At 38.9% G+C, this 15,146-nt stretch overlaps 2 protein-coding genes across 2 annotated transcripts; one reads left to right on the top strand and one right to left on the bottom strand.

Annotated features, from left to right (window-relative positions):
* The first annotated feature begins 227 nt into the window (after positions 1-227).
* On the top strand, positions 228-5,598 carry calub (calumenin b). Its single transcript, XM_014998784.2, has 7 exons — positions 228-330; positions 2,462-2,703; positions 2,821-3,014; positions 3,132-3,298; positions 3,382-3,442; positions 3,853-4,052; positions 4,248-5,598. The coding sequence occupies exons 2-7, from the start codon at positions 2,483-2,485 to the stop codon at positions 4,350-4,352; spliced, it is 948 nt and encodes a 315-aa protein (XP_014854270.1). The 5' UTR covers positions 228-330; positions 2,462-2,482; the 3' UTR covers positions 4,353-5,598.
* Positions 5,599-6,192: 594 nt separating this feature from the next.
* Positions 6,193-14,364, bottom strand: LOC106924865 (cadherin-related family member 5). Its single transcript, XM_014998780.2, has 16 exons — positions 14,264-14,364; positions 13,963-14,177; positions 12,960-13,016; positions 12,782-12,874; positions 12,609-12,695; positions 12,415-12,525; positions 10,952-11,122; positions 10,728-10,818; positions 10,547-10,653; positions 10,255-10,455; positions 9,663-9,794; positions 9,407-9,485; positions 9,123-9,313; positions 8,493-8,513; positions 7,010-7,919; positions 6,193-6,929 (listed from the first exon to the last, which is right to left on the bottom strand). Exons 1-16 carry the CDS (start codon positions 14,325-14,327, stop codon positions 6,886-6,888), a joined length of 2,574 nt encoding a protein of 857 aa, XP_014854266.2. The 5' UTR covers positions 14,328-14,364; the 3' UTR covers positions 6,193-6,885.
* Positions 14,365-15,146: the final 782 nt, after the last annotated feature.

Genomic DNA, 15,146 nt, shown 5'->3' with positions numbered 1-15,146 from the left:
ACTATTAAAATTTTATTTTAATTATTTTGTGTTATTGTTATTTATTTATTATTTATTAATTATCAAGTAATAAGTTTATTTTCAGACAGTCGTCCCCCCAGTAGTGTCAGTTTATGAATGAACTAAATGTTATTGACTTTGAGGACGTGGCGGTTTTCGTCCAATCCAATCAACGGTGCTCTCCTGAAGTGGACCAATCAGCCGGCGACATCACATTCGCTTTCTCGAAGCCTGATTGGTCAGGGTTTCGCTTGTTCACAGGAAGTGCACGGGTGTGTTTCCTAGGGGAGGGCCTAAAGCGTCAACGACGAACTTCCCTGGAAGACACCGGTGAGTTTTCCTGATCACATATGGAATAAGATAACGAACGTTTGGAGAAGTTAAATTATGTAGTTACGGTTTTTAAAAGATTGCATGAGTTATAATATGGAGGCTCATTGTCTTGAGTTTTAAGAGGAAAACTGCAGGACAGAGGATGAAACTGTCTGTATTCTGCGTTAGCCAGATTGGGTCAACATACATAATGTTGGAACTGTTGCTTTGATTGAAAATAACGGTCCGCAGTTAACTACTCTTATTATGGTAGAGACTAAAAGCGATCAGAAGTGCACGAATGAGAACGATTTAAGCATTATGTTGGCACTGAAGGCTAATCTATAATCGCCACAATGAAGAGCAGTTAGAGGAAAAAATACGTATTTTTCACCTTTAATTTATTAATGCTTTTACAGGTACATATCTCAAGTAACTCAAAACTTTTGCTAATATTGTGAGAAAATGGCAGATGCTATTTTTTGTTACTTAAATTAAAATCCCTTTGAAATATTTATTAAGCAAACAAGTAGATGAAAAATATGTGTTGCTCTAAATTCACTATGCTCGATGCTGTAGAAACACAGCTGGCTTGGAAACACCAGAGTAAACGGTAGAAAAGTGCAGCCTGTTCTGAATTGATTCTAAAGGGCGATTTCTTACCGACAGTTCCCCATTAATATATTTCACATAAATGTGACAGGTTCTTTTTCTGAACTTCGTTCTACTTTGAATTTCTTGTGCTTAACTGTAGTCACAGTGGCTAGTAATGTTTGTCTCTTGCGGTCAGAGGTGCTGAGTTCTTGACACGTTTTGTGTTACTACAGTACTGAACATGATCTGAATTAGACGTCTCTAAAATCAATAGCATTTGTCCCCACCACCAGAAAAAGTTAGATCAACTATTTGTTGAAAATATACAAATAATGGGAATATTTGCTGTTTTAGAGTACAAGTTCTATGTTAACATTTAGTTTTATGTTTAAACGAAGCAGCAATGATTTATCCAAGTTTGTCAGTAGTTTAAATGGTATATCTTTTTTGTTTTTAATCTACATACATGAACTTTGTATCATTTAAAATTCTTTTAAGGATTTTTTTTTATTTTTTATAATCGTCCCAATTTCCCTAATCTAATTTCCATCTCAGTTGCATTTTTAAAGTAACTTAAAGCTTTTACTGTTGATATACATTTGAAGTAATTAAAAGGTAGGTTTCTTAGTTTGAAGCTATGTGCTTCACCACACAATGCTCAGATGCTATACAAGTCTTTCAGTGTAGCTGATACTTTAAGTTGTATTGCTCAGTTTCAGTATTTAGACATGAGAGTTATTTTCGTATTTTTGAATGTAACCCATCAGCTGTTAGCTTTGCCTTTCTTGCACTTAGTTATCTGATTTCGGAGCTAGTTTTCTTATAGTGTTAATGTGTGTTGTAGTCAGACGCACAGGACACAATTAGTGTTTATGCTTTTGTATTATTTATTTTCCATTTTGTTTTACTTTCAGTAGCAGTATTGTTTCTGTATTTATTTCCCCATACATTACAATTTTTTCACGTTGATGCAAATCCTGTATTAGGCTTCATACTCATTCAAAACTTTTATAATAAAATCACTCAGACTCACTTTAGATATAGTTTGTGACCTCAAAAACTTCTCATTGTCAGTTTTTCAATGTATTTGGTTTTAAATGGTTATATGATACCGAAAACCAGCTTCCACATGAATGTATCTCTGGTGACATCATAAAAGGCAGCTTAAATGTACGCTGAATGCTGCAGAATCTCCATCTTATAGTCCCAAAGGTTGCTTGTTTGCAAAAACATTTACTAAGGCCAGATGATCAGCTCAGTTGTGTGTGCTGAATTTATTTGGGTTATGCGTCTAATATTACGTCCGATACACTAAAAGTACTAAAAGTAGAACAACTGGGGCTTGCATCAGCTTAAAAAGATTTGCAATAGCTTTGGTATTTATCTGCAGTCTGAGTCATAAACTTCTGCTTTATGCAGTGTTGGGCTAACGGCTGTGATCAGTGAGGACAGAGTGTGTATCATCTTTTAAAAGTACAACGTGAACCAAGATAAGCATGACACAGGACAATGACTACAGCTTATGTTGTGACTTCCGCTTCATTTTCTGGCATAGTTCTGTTCGAACAAACTCAAAATGGAGCTGCGGCCGCTTGTGATGTGCTTCGCACTCTGCGTGGTTTACGCCACCAGCAAACCAACAGAGAAGAAGGACCGCGTCCACCACGATGACCCTCTGAGCAACAAGGAGCACGATGATGCCGATAACTTTGACTATGACCACGAAGCCTTTCTGGGACAAGAAGAGGCAAAGACCTTTGACCAACTCACGCCTGAAGAAAGCAAAGAGAGGCTTGGGTAAGATCATCACAAACGTACATTTTTTTAGCAGTCATCATTAACCTTTTACGCTGTTCCTTGCTCTTAGCAATGACTTTTGTAATAATTTTTCTGAAAAAATGTGTTTTTCTGTAGCATGTTGGTAGAGCGCATCGATGAGGATAAAGATGGCTTTGTGACCGTTGAGGAGATGAAGAGGTGGATTAAACATGCACAGAAGAGGTGGATCTATGACGACGTGGATCGTCAGTGGAAGAGCCACGACCTCAATGGCGATGGAATGGTGTCCTGGGAAGAGTACAAGAATGCTACCTACGGATATGTTCTTGGTACGATTCCATGTATTATTCATTTCACTAGTTTCATGTATACGTGATATTTTACATGGAAACTCATTTAATTAACAGTTTAAAAAATAAAATAAAATCGCGGCTTTTGATCTGCAGATGATTCCGATCCTGAAGATGGCTTCAGCTACAGGCAGATGATGGCTCGAGATGAAAGGAGATTCAAGATGGCCGACCTCGACAAAGACACGAAAGCCAACAAGGAGGAGTTCACAGCTTTCCTTCACCCCGAGGAGTATGATCACATGAAAGACATTGTGGTGCTGGTGAGTGATTTACTTTAACAGCTCTTAGCAGATGATTAATGATATATTATCTATATGCTTAGATGTCTTTAATTTTTCTGCAGGAAACTATGGAAGACATTGATAAGAACGGCGATGGTTTGATTGACTTGGATGAATATATAGGTGAGTTCTTACAGCTTGCTAATATCATTGAATTGCCCAAAAAAACATTTTTACAGATCCCTAAAATAGAATGTATACCCTTGAACTTGAATCTATTTACGTAAAAAATCAACACAATGTTGCTGATCATTATAAAGATCAGTGAGGACAGAGTGTGTCTTATCTTTCAAAAGTGCAATGTGAACCAAGATAAGCATGACACACAGATGCTTTTATCAGACAGGACAACGACTACAGCTTATGTTGTGACTTTTGTTTCATTTTCTGGCATAGCGACAAACTCGGAATGGAGCTGCGGCCGCTTGTGATGTGCGTCGCTCTCTACGAAGGGAGAGAATTCAGAGTGTTTTCCACACTATCGCCTCTAATTTCTTGTATTTGTCTTCTTTTTCTGTTGCGTGGGATCCTAGGTGACATGTATAACCAGGATGGAGACAACACAGAACCCGAGTGGGTGAAGACCGAGAGGGAACAGTTCACTGAATTCAGAGACAAAAACAAGGACGGAAAGATGGACAAGGAGGAGACCAGAGACTGGATCCTACCCAGTGACTACGACCATGCTGAGGCCGAGGCCAAGCATCTCGTATACGAGTCGGACGGAGACAAAGTACGGAAAACAGTATAGGAATGGCTCAGAAAAAGACGAGTAGAACTGTTAGAATGATCTAGCTTGTATATTAAAAAATGAAATTTTATTTATGATTTTAACAATCTCTAAAAAGGCATTCTGTTGTAGCTAAACGTACTTATGTGATAAAATACAAAAGAAAAAACTAACTGTATGACTGTTGCTCTTCCACAGGATGGCCGTCTGACAAAGGAAGAGATTGTCGATAAGTACGATCTGTTCGTTGGCAGCCAGGCGACCGACTTCGGGGAGGCTCTGACTCGACACGACGAGTTCTAACACCCAGCTGCCTCCACAGACTGTGTGCTCATCTTGTGTTTTCGCCACACCGATGACTCCTTCCACCCAGCGTTGAAGCAGGATGAGCTCACCTAATCCTACGCCACGGACAATAATTTATTTAATTTTCTGAATGTGTCTCATCGTGCACACACTAACATTCTACATATATAAGTTTGGTCAGTGCATTGCGCTTCCTCGATTTGCTTGATTATGCTGTTTTATTTTGTTTTTTTTGTAGAGACTTGGCGAGTGATAGATCTTCGCTGCTGGGCTTGCAGTTTTCTACAACCCGTTTATCCTTTTTTTTTTTTTTTTACAAACCACCAAAGTTTAAGTTTTCAGTCTGCAGAGGAGTTTATTTTTTCGAATGCACTGGGCCTATTGCTTGGCCTAAACTGATATACTAATTTCCCGTTCAGATGTCCTTCATCGCTTCACATTATTTGAAAACGTGGTTATCTGTAATGCGGCTGCTTAGAACCAGAACTACACATGAAATTCCAGTTGCTGCACCGACCCATTGGCCTTAGTGCAATACAACATTTTAGTGATTGTAATTTTTTACTTTCTGGTTCACATTGACAAACTCTATACTTTTGTAATAGATGAAGGATTCAAGCTGAATTTGAGGGACAGTTGGTTCTGGATCGGATCACCTTTGTTGTTTTACCTCAGAACCTAAAAGAAAATAGGATGTACTCCTGGCTGATCCAATCTGAAACTGGCTTTATATAGACTGTTGGTTAAATCATCAAAAGCTGCTTCCCGTCTTGTTTTTTTTTTTGTTGTTTTTTTGTTCATAGCCATTTCAGTTGTGTGCGCATGTGAGTGTGTGTACATATGTTACTTGTATTTTTGATGACTGATTTTGCTGAACGTTTTTATGGTAGTTTTATTTGATTTAGCTGAATTACTAACTCACTTGTGTGCCAAGTAAAACAAAAAAAAATCTTTGAACAGTTAAGGGAAAAGTACTCTTCCCTCAAAGTTTTCCTTTCTCACTTTTGTTATGCTTATATCATCACTATCAACATCTATAACCACTGGTAATAACTTCTTTGTTTGCATCGTTTCTGTGATGTTTGAAAATTTGTTCTATTTTTTACACTGCTCACTGCAGCGACAGGCAATTGACTTGTGAATTTACTGAAAATAAGTCAATGGCCTGCAATCTGAGCACTCTAACAATCAGGTTAAAGTTTTTTGACTGAGAACAAAGTCTCAATAAAAAAACATAAAATTGGTTGACTTCTGTTTATTTCTTTTATCCTGCTTAATTACTCGGTTGCATAAGGTATAGTATTTGCGTTTGGGTTTTCCACTTTCGGACACTTCTATATTTCTGTCATCTAAAAACCTAAAGGTAACTTCAGAATTTCTGTTAAGAAAATGCTTTTTTATGTTTAACAACATAGAAACAATGTCCGGCTTCAGATCATCCGCATTTAACTCAAACAATCTTGAGTTAAATTTTCTATTCGTCGTCGTATTGCTTTTTGAGTGACAAAGAGCAGAAACTTTTCATTTAATTTGTGTGAATGACAAAACAATTAGTGAACTTTCCTAAGTTTAAAGAGTCACAAGTTCAGATAATTTTCTTCATGTTGCAGCTCTAAAGCTCGCACAGTTTTGTCTTATAGTGGGAACTTTTCAGCTTTAGGTAATGGGTTGGATCCATCCATCCAAGCACACTCAAGATACACATCTGTGGTTGTTAACTACTATTCATGTGTAATTATACATCTCTTTAAGCAGGTTAAAGTGCAACCATTGATGTGTTGATTAAAACCTACAAATGTCACAAACTTCCTTTCGTCGGTGTAAAGTAAACACTTCCTTAGACTGAAAGCCTTTATTATTGCCCTGAAATTTAATGTTTCATACAAATTATTTTACAGCCGCGATGAAATGGTAACCATAGTTTGCAGATTATATTAAAGAGGACAAATTGTTTTAATTTATGCAAATAATAAAATGAAACATATAAAATATGTATTTTATATGTTTCATTTTAACATATTTTTTGCTCAGAAAAGAAATCTTATGATTACATTAAAATAAAACAAACCTTGAGGTAAATAATAAAGTTGAAAAACAAATATTACATTTACATGTATGCTTAGTTTAGAGCTTTGAACAACGCAGAATAAATTTGGCTTTACTTTCCCATGTGGCTTTAAATGTAGAGATTTTCCTGACTTCATAAACGCAAAGTTTGGAAATCAACCAGCATGGAAACGGGTCAGTAGTCATTGACTGGCAAGTATGGATATTTGGTGAAGCTTTAAAAAAAATCGGCCACAAAAACAAATAAAAATTCTTTAAACACCTCCTGTCAACTGCATTAGGTTTTCATTAGTTAATGTTATCTAAACAAGCTGAAATATGTAGAGTAAGCATTGTGCATTTTCTCCACTTGATTGTATATTGCTGGGTGTTTTTTCTTCTTGCACTGACTGTGTTGTAATCCATTCCTCAGCAGAACCTGTCCGGTGTTTCTTGATGCTCAGCTCAGCGGTCCATATTCATTTCACCTGCTCCATCTTCTGAACTCTGTTCGGTCACTCTCGGCATCTGTAATAAAATCAACAAGTGACTTCTAACTCTAAACATAAAGGGCCTACAATAAGAACAGACGCCCAGCAGCTTCTCACCTTCGCTGTTTTTGTCCACATCATCATCACCTAGAAAACCGTCCTCATCCTCATCCTCCTCTCCACGACTGTTGAAGGTATTTCCTGAGTTTGTCGAGGGCCTCCGGTCCGGAGACGGGCTTTCGACGTCTTCTGTTGGATATATGTGGTCCAGGGAGGTGGAGGGTTGGTCTGCCTCAACATTTAGAGTCTGTCCTGCTCCCGCTGGTGAATCTGGAGGGGTGTCAGTTGGGGATGTGTCTATGTGCACCAAAGTGGCTTTTAAAGGGCCATGCTCCGGGGTGGGAGGAGGCGTACCTGTCTCCTTGGGGAGTGGTGGTGACAGTGGCGGCGAATGCGAGAGGGTCTGCTCATTAGTTTTTGGAAGTGTGTCGTCCATTTTTGCTGAAGTCGTTTCATTGCTGGATGGGGAGGAGGGGCAGGGTGCTGACTCAGCAAGGTTGTTTGAGGCGCTTGTTTCCACATCCTGCTCATTTAAAGGAGAAGGGTTGGTGTCTTCCTTTGTTGCTGGGTCTAAATTAGTGTTAGACTGTTCTTCTGAAGGCCCTGAGGTCACGTCACACGGTAGGTCAGCGTTTGCCTTTGGCGGCCTGCCAGCATCTATCACATGTGTTGGGCTCATATCCTCCTTGGGAGGGGGACAGTCGGGTGAGCCACAGGAAATTTTGGTTGCCGTAGAAGCGTTGTTATTTAGGATCACAGGACTTTGCAAGCTTTCAGTGGGAAGTGGGGCAGGGGCCTCAGTAACACCAGCTGCTGTTGGTGAAGTGGGCCCTGTGCAGATAGGAATGTCCTTTGTGGTATCACTGTCTGGTTTGTCTGGGAAGCTAAAGGAAAGATTGCAGGTACCACATTCCTCATTTTGGAAGGATACCTCCTCCATATGTGGCATACCAGTACGATGATTCACCTGAGGAGGAACCGACAGGGGGAGAGCCAGCCGCTTGAGTTTACATTAAGCAGTTTAATTTATTCCTGCCAGTGGAGCGATTCATGCATGCTATGACAATCAATGACATAAAGTTTTGCTAAAATCATCTGCTGATATGAAATATGATTTTCTGAGTTCAATAACTAACATCTACCAGTGAGGGATGGCTATTTTGGGATCATAATCTCTTATGTGTCATAAGAATGTAAAGGCTCAATGTGGACCTGAATAAAAACAAATGAAAAAGGGGTTAACTTTTTGAGCTTCAGAAAAATAATGTTATCAAATACTTCAGCATTCTTCATTTGTATTTATTGCCATAATTTATGAAAATACCTGACTGAAAAGACAAAAAATGGATTTGTAGTAAGTGTATATGTACAAAAATAGAAATAGGAAAGCTCAAAATTGTGTAAACTAAGGAATGGATGTGTTGCAATGAATTATGACACATATAGGTATTATTTACGGATTGTGAAAGGAATGAAAAGAAAGGGGAAAAGGAAGGAAAGAAAGGAAAAGAGTTAGGACTAGTTTTAATTAAAAACTTACCAACTGGAACCAGCGTAAGCTCTGTGGGAGCGTAGTACAACAAATTTTCAGAACATACGTATATTTCAATTGAATTTAACAATAATATGTCACTGATATAGTTGTCAACTTCACTGGACTGGAGAGCTCAAATTCAGTTGACTGTATTATTCTGTAGAAAGTTTTGGATTAGCAATAAAGTGACTAAAGTCTTTAACTCTGAATATCATGGTCCAATTACCAGAATCAGTTCCACTGGCCTCATGAAGGCCTTTCATAGTTTTCACTTTGTCTTTTCAAGCTTTTGCTTTTGTCTTTTCAAGATTTTGTCCATTATAGTTGACGGCTTAGAAGACTCAATGCAAATTGAGTTGTGTAAGCTTTTAGTCACTTTGACCCAACAGACCATTTCTATCCTCCTGCAAGCAACCTTTCCAGATGCTGGTGCTGCTTCAGATGAGAGATGGATGATTCAGTTTATGGCCTCACACTGTGAGTGCATGTAGCTGTGATTCTGATGCCAAGGAATGCTTTCTAGCACCTTAGCTATAGTATTTAATGAATGATAACATGTGCCAGGTTGGCATCCCTTTCTTCCGCAGCCATTCTGTTACTCATCACTCAGGCAACGGGAAAATAAAAGCATCTCACCACATTGGGGTGCTTGCCCTGGGCTACACAGCCTCTCTCCAGCGGGTCTCTCATTCCTTTGCGTTTCCTCTTCAACCACATCAACACAGACAGGATACATCCGATTGCACCCATGAACGCCATGCTCAGGAAAAGTGCTTTGCCCACAGTGCAGCCTGTCAGGCGTTCATTTACCAGAGGACTGTGAGGGACTGCAGGGCACATAGAGAAACTTTTTGTAGTTTGTTTGTGGCCTGCAGACTCATCAGAAAAGTTGCTACTGCTGCGTCAGCGTGGGAGCTTACTCAGTTGTCCTTCAGGTAACACTTCCACTACTACAGTAGAATAAGCAGAGTCACCGGATTCCTGGTCAACAGCCATAACCTGGAAATGTGTTTAAAATTTGTAAAACATCAATGTTGTCGATACATTTGTGAAATCCCGATTGAGAGATTTACGTTGAGCTGTGCAAAACACAGGAAACTGTTATTTGGTTGTGAAATAAAAATGGTATCTAAGCTTATTTAAGAGTTTGCGACATCAAAGTTAAGCAAGGCTCACCTCCAGAACGTGCTTCTGCTTCGGCTTGAGATGACTGGTCTTTGCGATCAGGAGTCCGCTCTGTGTGACTTGGTAAATATCAGTGTGGTTGGATGTAGCGCCAAGGCTAAAGTAGATCATTGGATTGAAACCCTATGAGTGTTTTTTTGTAAAAAAAAAAAAAAAAAAAAAAAAAAAATCTCAATTGTCAAAGAAACAAAAAGACAATTTCATCAAGAATTTTTGCACAAGTTGTATGGTGCTTTGCAAAAGTAGTAAAACTCCAGGACGCATTTTGTCCTGTAACAACCAAACCTGTGATCAATTTAATTGGAATATTTTGTGATAAACCAACATAAAGTAATGTGGACTTGTGAAGATTCAAGCGTACATTTTCCATGATAACCTCTTGCCAAAAATCTTCATATGGTTTGCATGGTAATAACATGCAAACATGTTATTACCAACATGTTTGCATGTTGGTAATAAATAAATTTAGAACCATATTGGTCTATCAGAAAATATAATAAAAACATTTTGTATTTTTAATGTGAAAATGTTTAAGGGATATGAGTGCATTTACAAAGCATTGAGGGCATGCTTTAGAGCTCACATCATCAAAGTCTTGGTCCTGGACATTTAAAATCAGAGCTCTGCTTCCGTACGTGTTGACCAGAGAGGCTGCACTCTTTCCAGCAGTGACGAAGCCGCAGTATTCGGGCAGCTCAAACTCTGGATGAAACTGGTTCACTGCCAGAAGCCTGACCAGCACTGTTGCAACAGAGTACTTCCTGGGATCGTCGTCCTGGTACGCCTGCACACAATGTTGAAAACCGTGGAAGAGCGATGCGGGGCTTGGCGAATCTTTAACAAATTGTCAATTTCCAGGGGGAAACAAATCTTACCATGACTTGAAGATGCACAACAGGAGTTAGGAGTCTGTCCTTTAAACCCTTCATCAGTCTCAACTCACCGGTCTCTCTGTTGATACTGAAATGCCCACCTTCATCTTCTGACAGAATTACAGAATCGCTTATGTGACATCTGCACACCTCAGACTTAAACCTATTTTATCATGTGCTGTACCTGAGAGAATGGCATAGCTGATGGAGGAATTGATGCCTCTATCTCCATCCACCGCATGAATGGGACCCGGAGAAAATTCCAGCACAATATCCTGTAACGTGATATACATTTGTGGCACTGTGAATCAGATATATCTGAAGTCTATCACTCGGTTATCAGATGTTTGAATATGTAACATTAACTAAGGTAAAAGTGCATTTCAAGAAGGGTAAAGAGAAGCTGACCTCTTCTCCCTCTGTGACATTGACCATGTACGTGGGGCTGGTGCAGATTCGACTGGTCTCATCTTGGAACAGCAACACACAGGGCACAAACCGTGGGTACTGGTCATCTCCATCCTGAACCATGATGGTGACGTTGGTGCTGGTGTTGTAGTGCTCAGCAGTGTTCATTTCCTGCCACAACGACAAACTAGTGAGATACATTGTTCAAAGAAAACATATGGTCAAACCTAGTTTACATATACATATTATTGGCAGGAATGTCATATTCTTTTGTGGCTTTTAATGGTATTTTGAAACTGTTTCGAGGTGAACTAATATCTTAGTTAAGCACAAATCTGGCTGTACAAATTTGAATTTATTCTGAATTTTCTATAACTTATCCAGGATATGGATAAGGAAAAATATGCAGACTCAAATATGACAAGCTAAAAAAAAAAAGTAGAGATGTTTGTGTTTGCTCAGTTTTTCTTTGCTGTAGAAATTCTTCTTGGCAATAAAACTTACACTATTCAGAAAACTTGTTCATTTGCCCTTGAATCGCATCACATCTGTAAAGAAAATGGTTCTCTGGGTTTAGTTGTATAGTTAAGCATGTAGGTGCGATGGTGTGTGGTGGTATTTCAGCACAAGGAGTAATTTCAGTGCAGAGCTATCGAGATGAAATTCTGCAACTAGTGTCAAACCCACTCTTAGAGACAGAACTGCTAAGATGTTGCTGCTCGCTAACACAGGGGGGGATTTGTCAGAGACTACCTCCAGAAATTAGGAGGTGGAGAGGATGGACTGGCCTGCCGGCAGTCCTGACCTCAACTCCACATACTTGTGGGTTTCATTTTGATGTGGTGCTCATGCGAGGGAGACCAACAGAACCACACTGGCTGTACAACGTGTAAACAATCTGGTGGTTGTGTGTTCAGGTTGTGTGCAGTTGTTCCTGGCAACTTCTGGCTCCATTGTTTGTTAAATGATTAAACAGCTGAATTAAGTCTTTTGTCTTTTTACTTCAAATACCCAATCCAATGAAAGACATCAAATGAGGGTCAAAGTCAGAATAAGCTATTTTGCACTGGCAACGAGTGATTTAGATATTTTTCCATAAATGACATGAAGTATTTTGGGAGGAGTCAAACTGTGGAAATGTTAACTGTCAAGCTTAGTGGTGGTACTGTAATAATGGTGATGGTTTGTTTTTATGCCACTGCTACTGCTGCTGCTTAGCCCATAGTTCTCTTAAAACAATCATAAAGGTTGTTTTTGTATAATTGGTCAACGTGAAGAACAGAATGTCTCAAATGTACAATTAAAAGACCCAAATGAGTTTGATCTTTGTGTTGACCATGGCTGTCAGAGCATGTGTAAGTCAAACTCCATCATCGTTTGAGTGGGATAAGAAGCCTATACTGCTTTGAATCAACTAAAGCCATTCATTAAGAAAGAAAAATAGTAGTAGTAATGTTACGAACAGAAGCGTAGATGGTGACAGTGAGCTGAGTTTTAGTCTCGTAATCCAACGGTTTGGAAAGGATCACCTCACCACTGTTTGGCCGATCAATCTTGAAGTACTCGGCGTCAGGCTGTAACACAGAAACATAATCTACAGTCAACGACTGGTTTCTCTTGTATTTATTTATTTTAGTGGTTCGAATGTCAAACTTACGCTTGTTTGGTCAATTGAGTAAAGTATCTTATCATCATCAGCGTCCAAGGCTTGGACAGTAAAAGCCACAGCATTTACTGGAGTGAGCTCGATAAAACAGAGACAGATAAGCAGATAAACACCCTTCACCTGAGAGATCGATTTAAATCTCAAGGTTAAATTTGTGCTCATACCTCGTTCAACCTAAGTGACTGTACACTTTTTTCTGAAAACATGGGTAAATTGTCATTCTCATTAAGAATCTCCACCATGACTCTGTAAACTTTCTACAAGAAAACCAAAACACATTCAAGTTTTAATTTGCATTATCATAAGGAGAATCACAAAATAGAAAAATGTTTTAAAATGAACCTGAAACATGTCTTCCTCATAACATGATAGCTCCGCCATTAAGACTGGACCAAGAGTCTGGAAGAGAAAGGACAAATGTGGAAGTTGAAATATATTTCAATGCCTGTGACACTTTCAACATTGACAAGGAGTTTAAATCCTTGTGGAAAATGAAACGTAACTATTAACTTTAACCTTATGTCAACTGAAAACAATCAGAGGATCGAATCAGACACAAACACATTAAAGGACCAACAAAATAAGCCGTGCTTAATTTCTACAAAATAAAAAAAGAACATGTAAAAATAGAAAAATGTGTGGAACCCTGAAATAACACCTTTTGATTCAATTTCAGCATTCACTGTTCTTAAGTTTACACACGTTATTAGCTACAAAGAATAATAACCTAAAATAAATAAATATCAGTTAAGATTGGCTCATTTGTCACCTTCAGCTAAAGCCATAGCTGGTAAAAGGTTAAAAGGGATGAAAAGAATCTTATTTTACAAAGGTAACTGTCAGGAGAAGGTCAGAACAAAGATCAAAAGTAATATATTTACACCAATGCACCCTGAAGACAGACAGGCGTCAAAAGTTGAAAACTACAGTGACATTATGACAACAGAACTTTTCTCCATAAAAGATTAAGAGACAGAAACTGTTCAGGGAACCTATAACTTTTATTTTATCATGCATTTTTGAGATAAATTGTCAGGTGTAAAGAGAGTGAAAGCCAGAGGGAGAAACAGCTAATCTGGTTGACCTTCAACTGGGACCACTTCAAGGCAGCTTGTCTGGGAGCAATTTGACAAGATAAAACGTGAGGCCTGAGGACAAGGTTGAAGGAATTTTTCTTTGTAAGTTTACTCCAAAATTCCATACAACTCCTTCATTATGATGCCAATCTATTATAAATATCATGATTAAGATTGCAAAAATAACAAATATCACAATTTAATTGTATTTTCTGTTAAGGTAGTCGCAAAACTGCTTGAATACTGTTAATGGAAACACATCTAATTACCTCTTGGTCAAGAACTTTTTCAGCTGACGTGTTCAGCCGGATGTTTCTTCCGTCTAAGTAGAACCAGTCAGCATCCCTCCCAGACAGACTCCACCGAACCCCTTTCAGGTCCATGTTTGCCACAAACTCGGCGACAGTGTCTCCCATGAGGCTGTTTTCTTTGATTTTTGCTAACACATCCTGGCCATCTGAGCATTCAGACCAGCCAGACATACCTAACAAAACAGACACAAAAGCAGTGAATTAGGAGATGCGTCGTCATGAGATGCTCTCAGAAATCTTGACTGCAAAGTGGCCATACCTGCAACTGTGTGCAGACTAAGCAGGACCAGCAGACTTGAAAGAGTCGCCTCCGCCAGGGCCATTCCTCAGGAGCTTCTTCTCGTTGTGTAAAGAGAGCAGAGACTGCAAACACAATTAACTAAGCAATGGCATGTGTCCATCTTTTGTCAACAAACTTTACTAAATACACTCATGGATGTGTTTTAAGAATCATCTTCAGATTAGGAGTCCAAAAGAAAAAAAACACAGACTTCTCTGTTATGTAATTATCTCAAATCCTCTCTAAGTGGGTTTCTGTTGTTTCTATTTTGCTCTGACTTCACAACTCTTGCTGATTCCCTTTTGCTCAGAACTTTTAATTTATATATACTGACTAGGCACAATATCTGTTGATGATTTCTAAAAAAACAAACAAACAATTTCTTGGTATTTATTTCTCACACTTCATGTCTTAATGCTCTGCCCAGTTTCATTGACTTTATCAGGAATTTATGTTGCGTACTTATCTGTATTCTTTTTTTATCCAGCTTGATGGAGTAAAACTGTAATCACATTCAGATCGTCTATAAAACACCTCCGCAGCAGGAGTGAGATAAACGTCCAGTTGCCTGCCACTACTGGCCCAACTTATCTGCATCTGATGCGCTACCGTCTACACTGTTAAAACACTTGAGCTGACTGACCTGTTCTTGTCAAATCCCTTGCGGCTTCCCTGTCAGCCTCCACCTTCTTCTGACTTGTGACGGACCCAACATCTTTGATCCCTGAAATGCTCAAAAGTCAGTATAGACAGGGAGCAAAGGTACCAAGATGCTTTCAGGAATAAACAATGGCCAGTGGAAGATTAAACTGCATGTCACAATCACACAAGCTAAGTCCCCCCCACTAGGCTCCCTACACAT

Source organism: Poecilia mexicana, unplaced genomic scaffold, assembly GCF_051168715.1.
Source record: "Poecilia mexicana isolate PSO_F unplaced genomic scaffold, ASM5116871v1 scaffold_6, whole genome shotgun sequence".
Lineage (NCBI taxonomy): Eukaryota > Metazoa > Chordata > Actinopteri > Cyprinodontiformes > Poeciliidae > Poecilia > Poecilia mexicana.
This window is presented reverse-complemented; position numbering and strand designations above follow the sequence as displayed.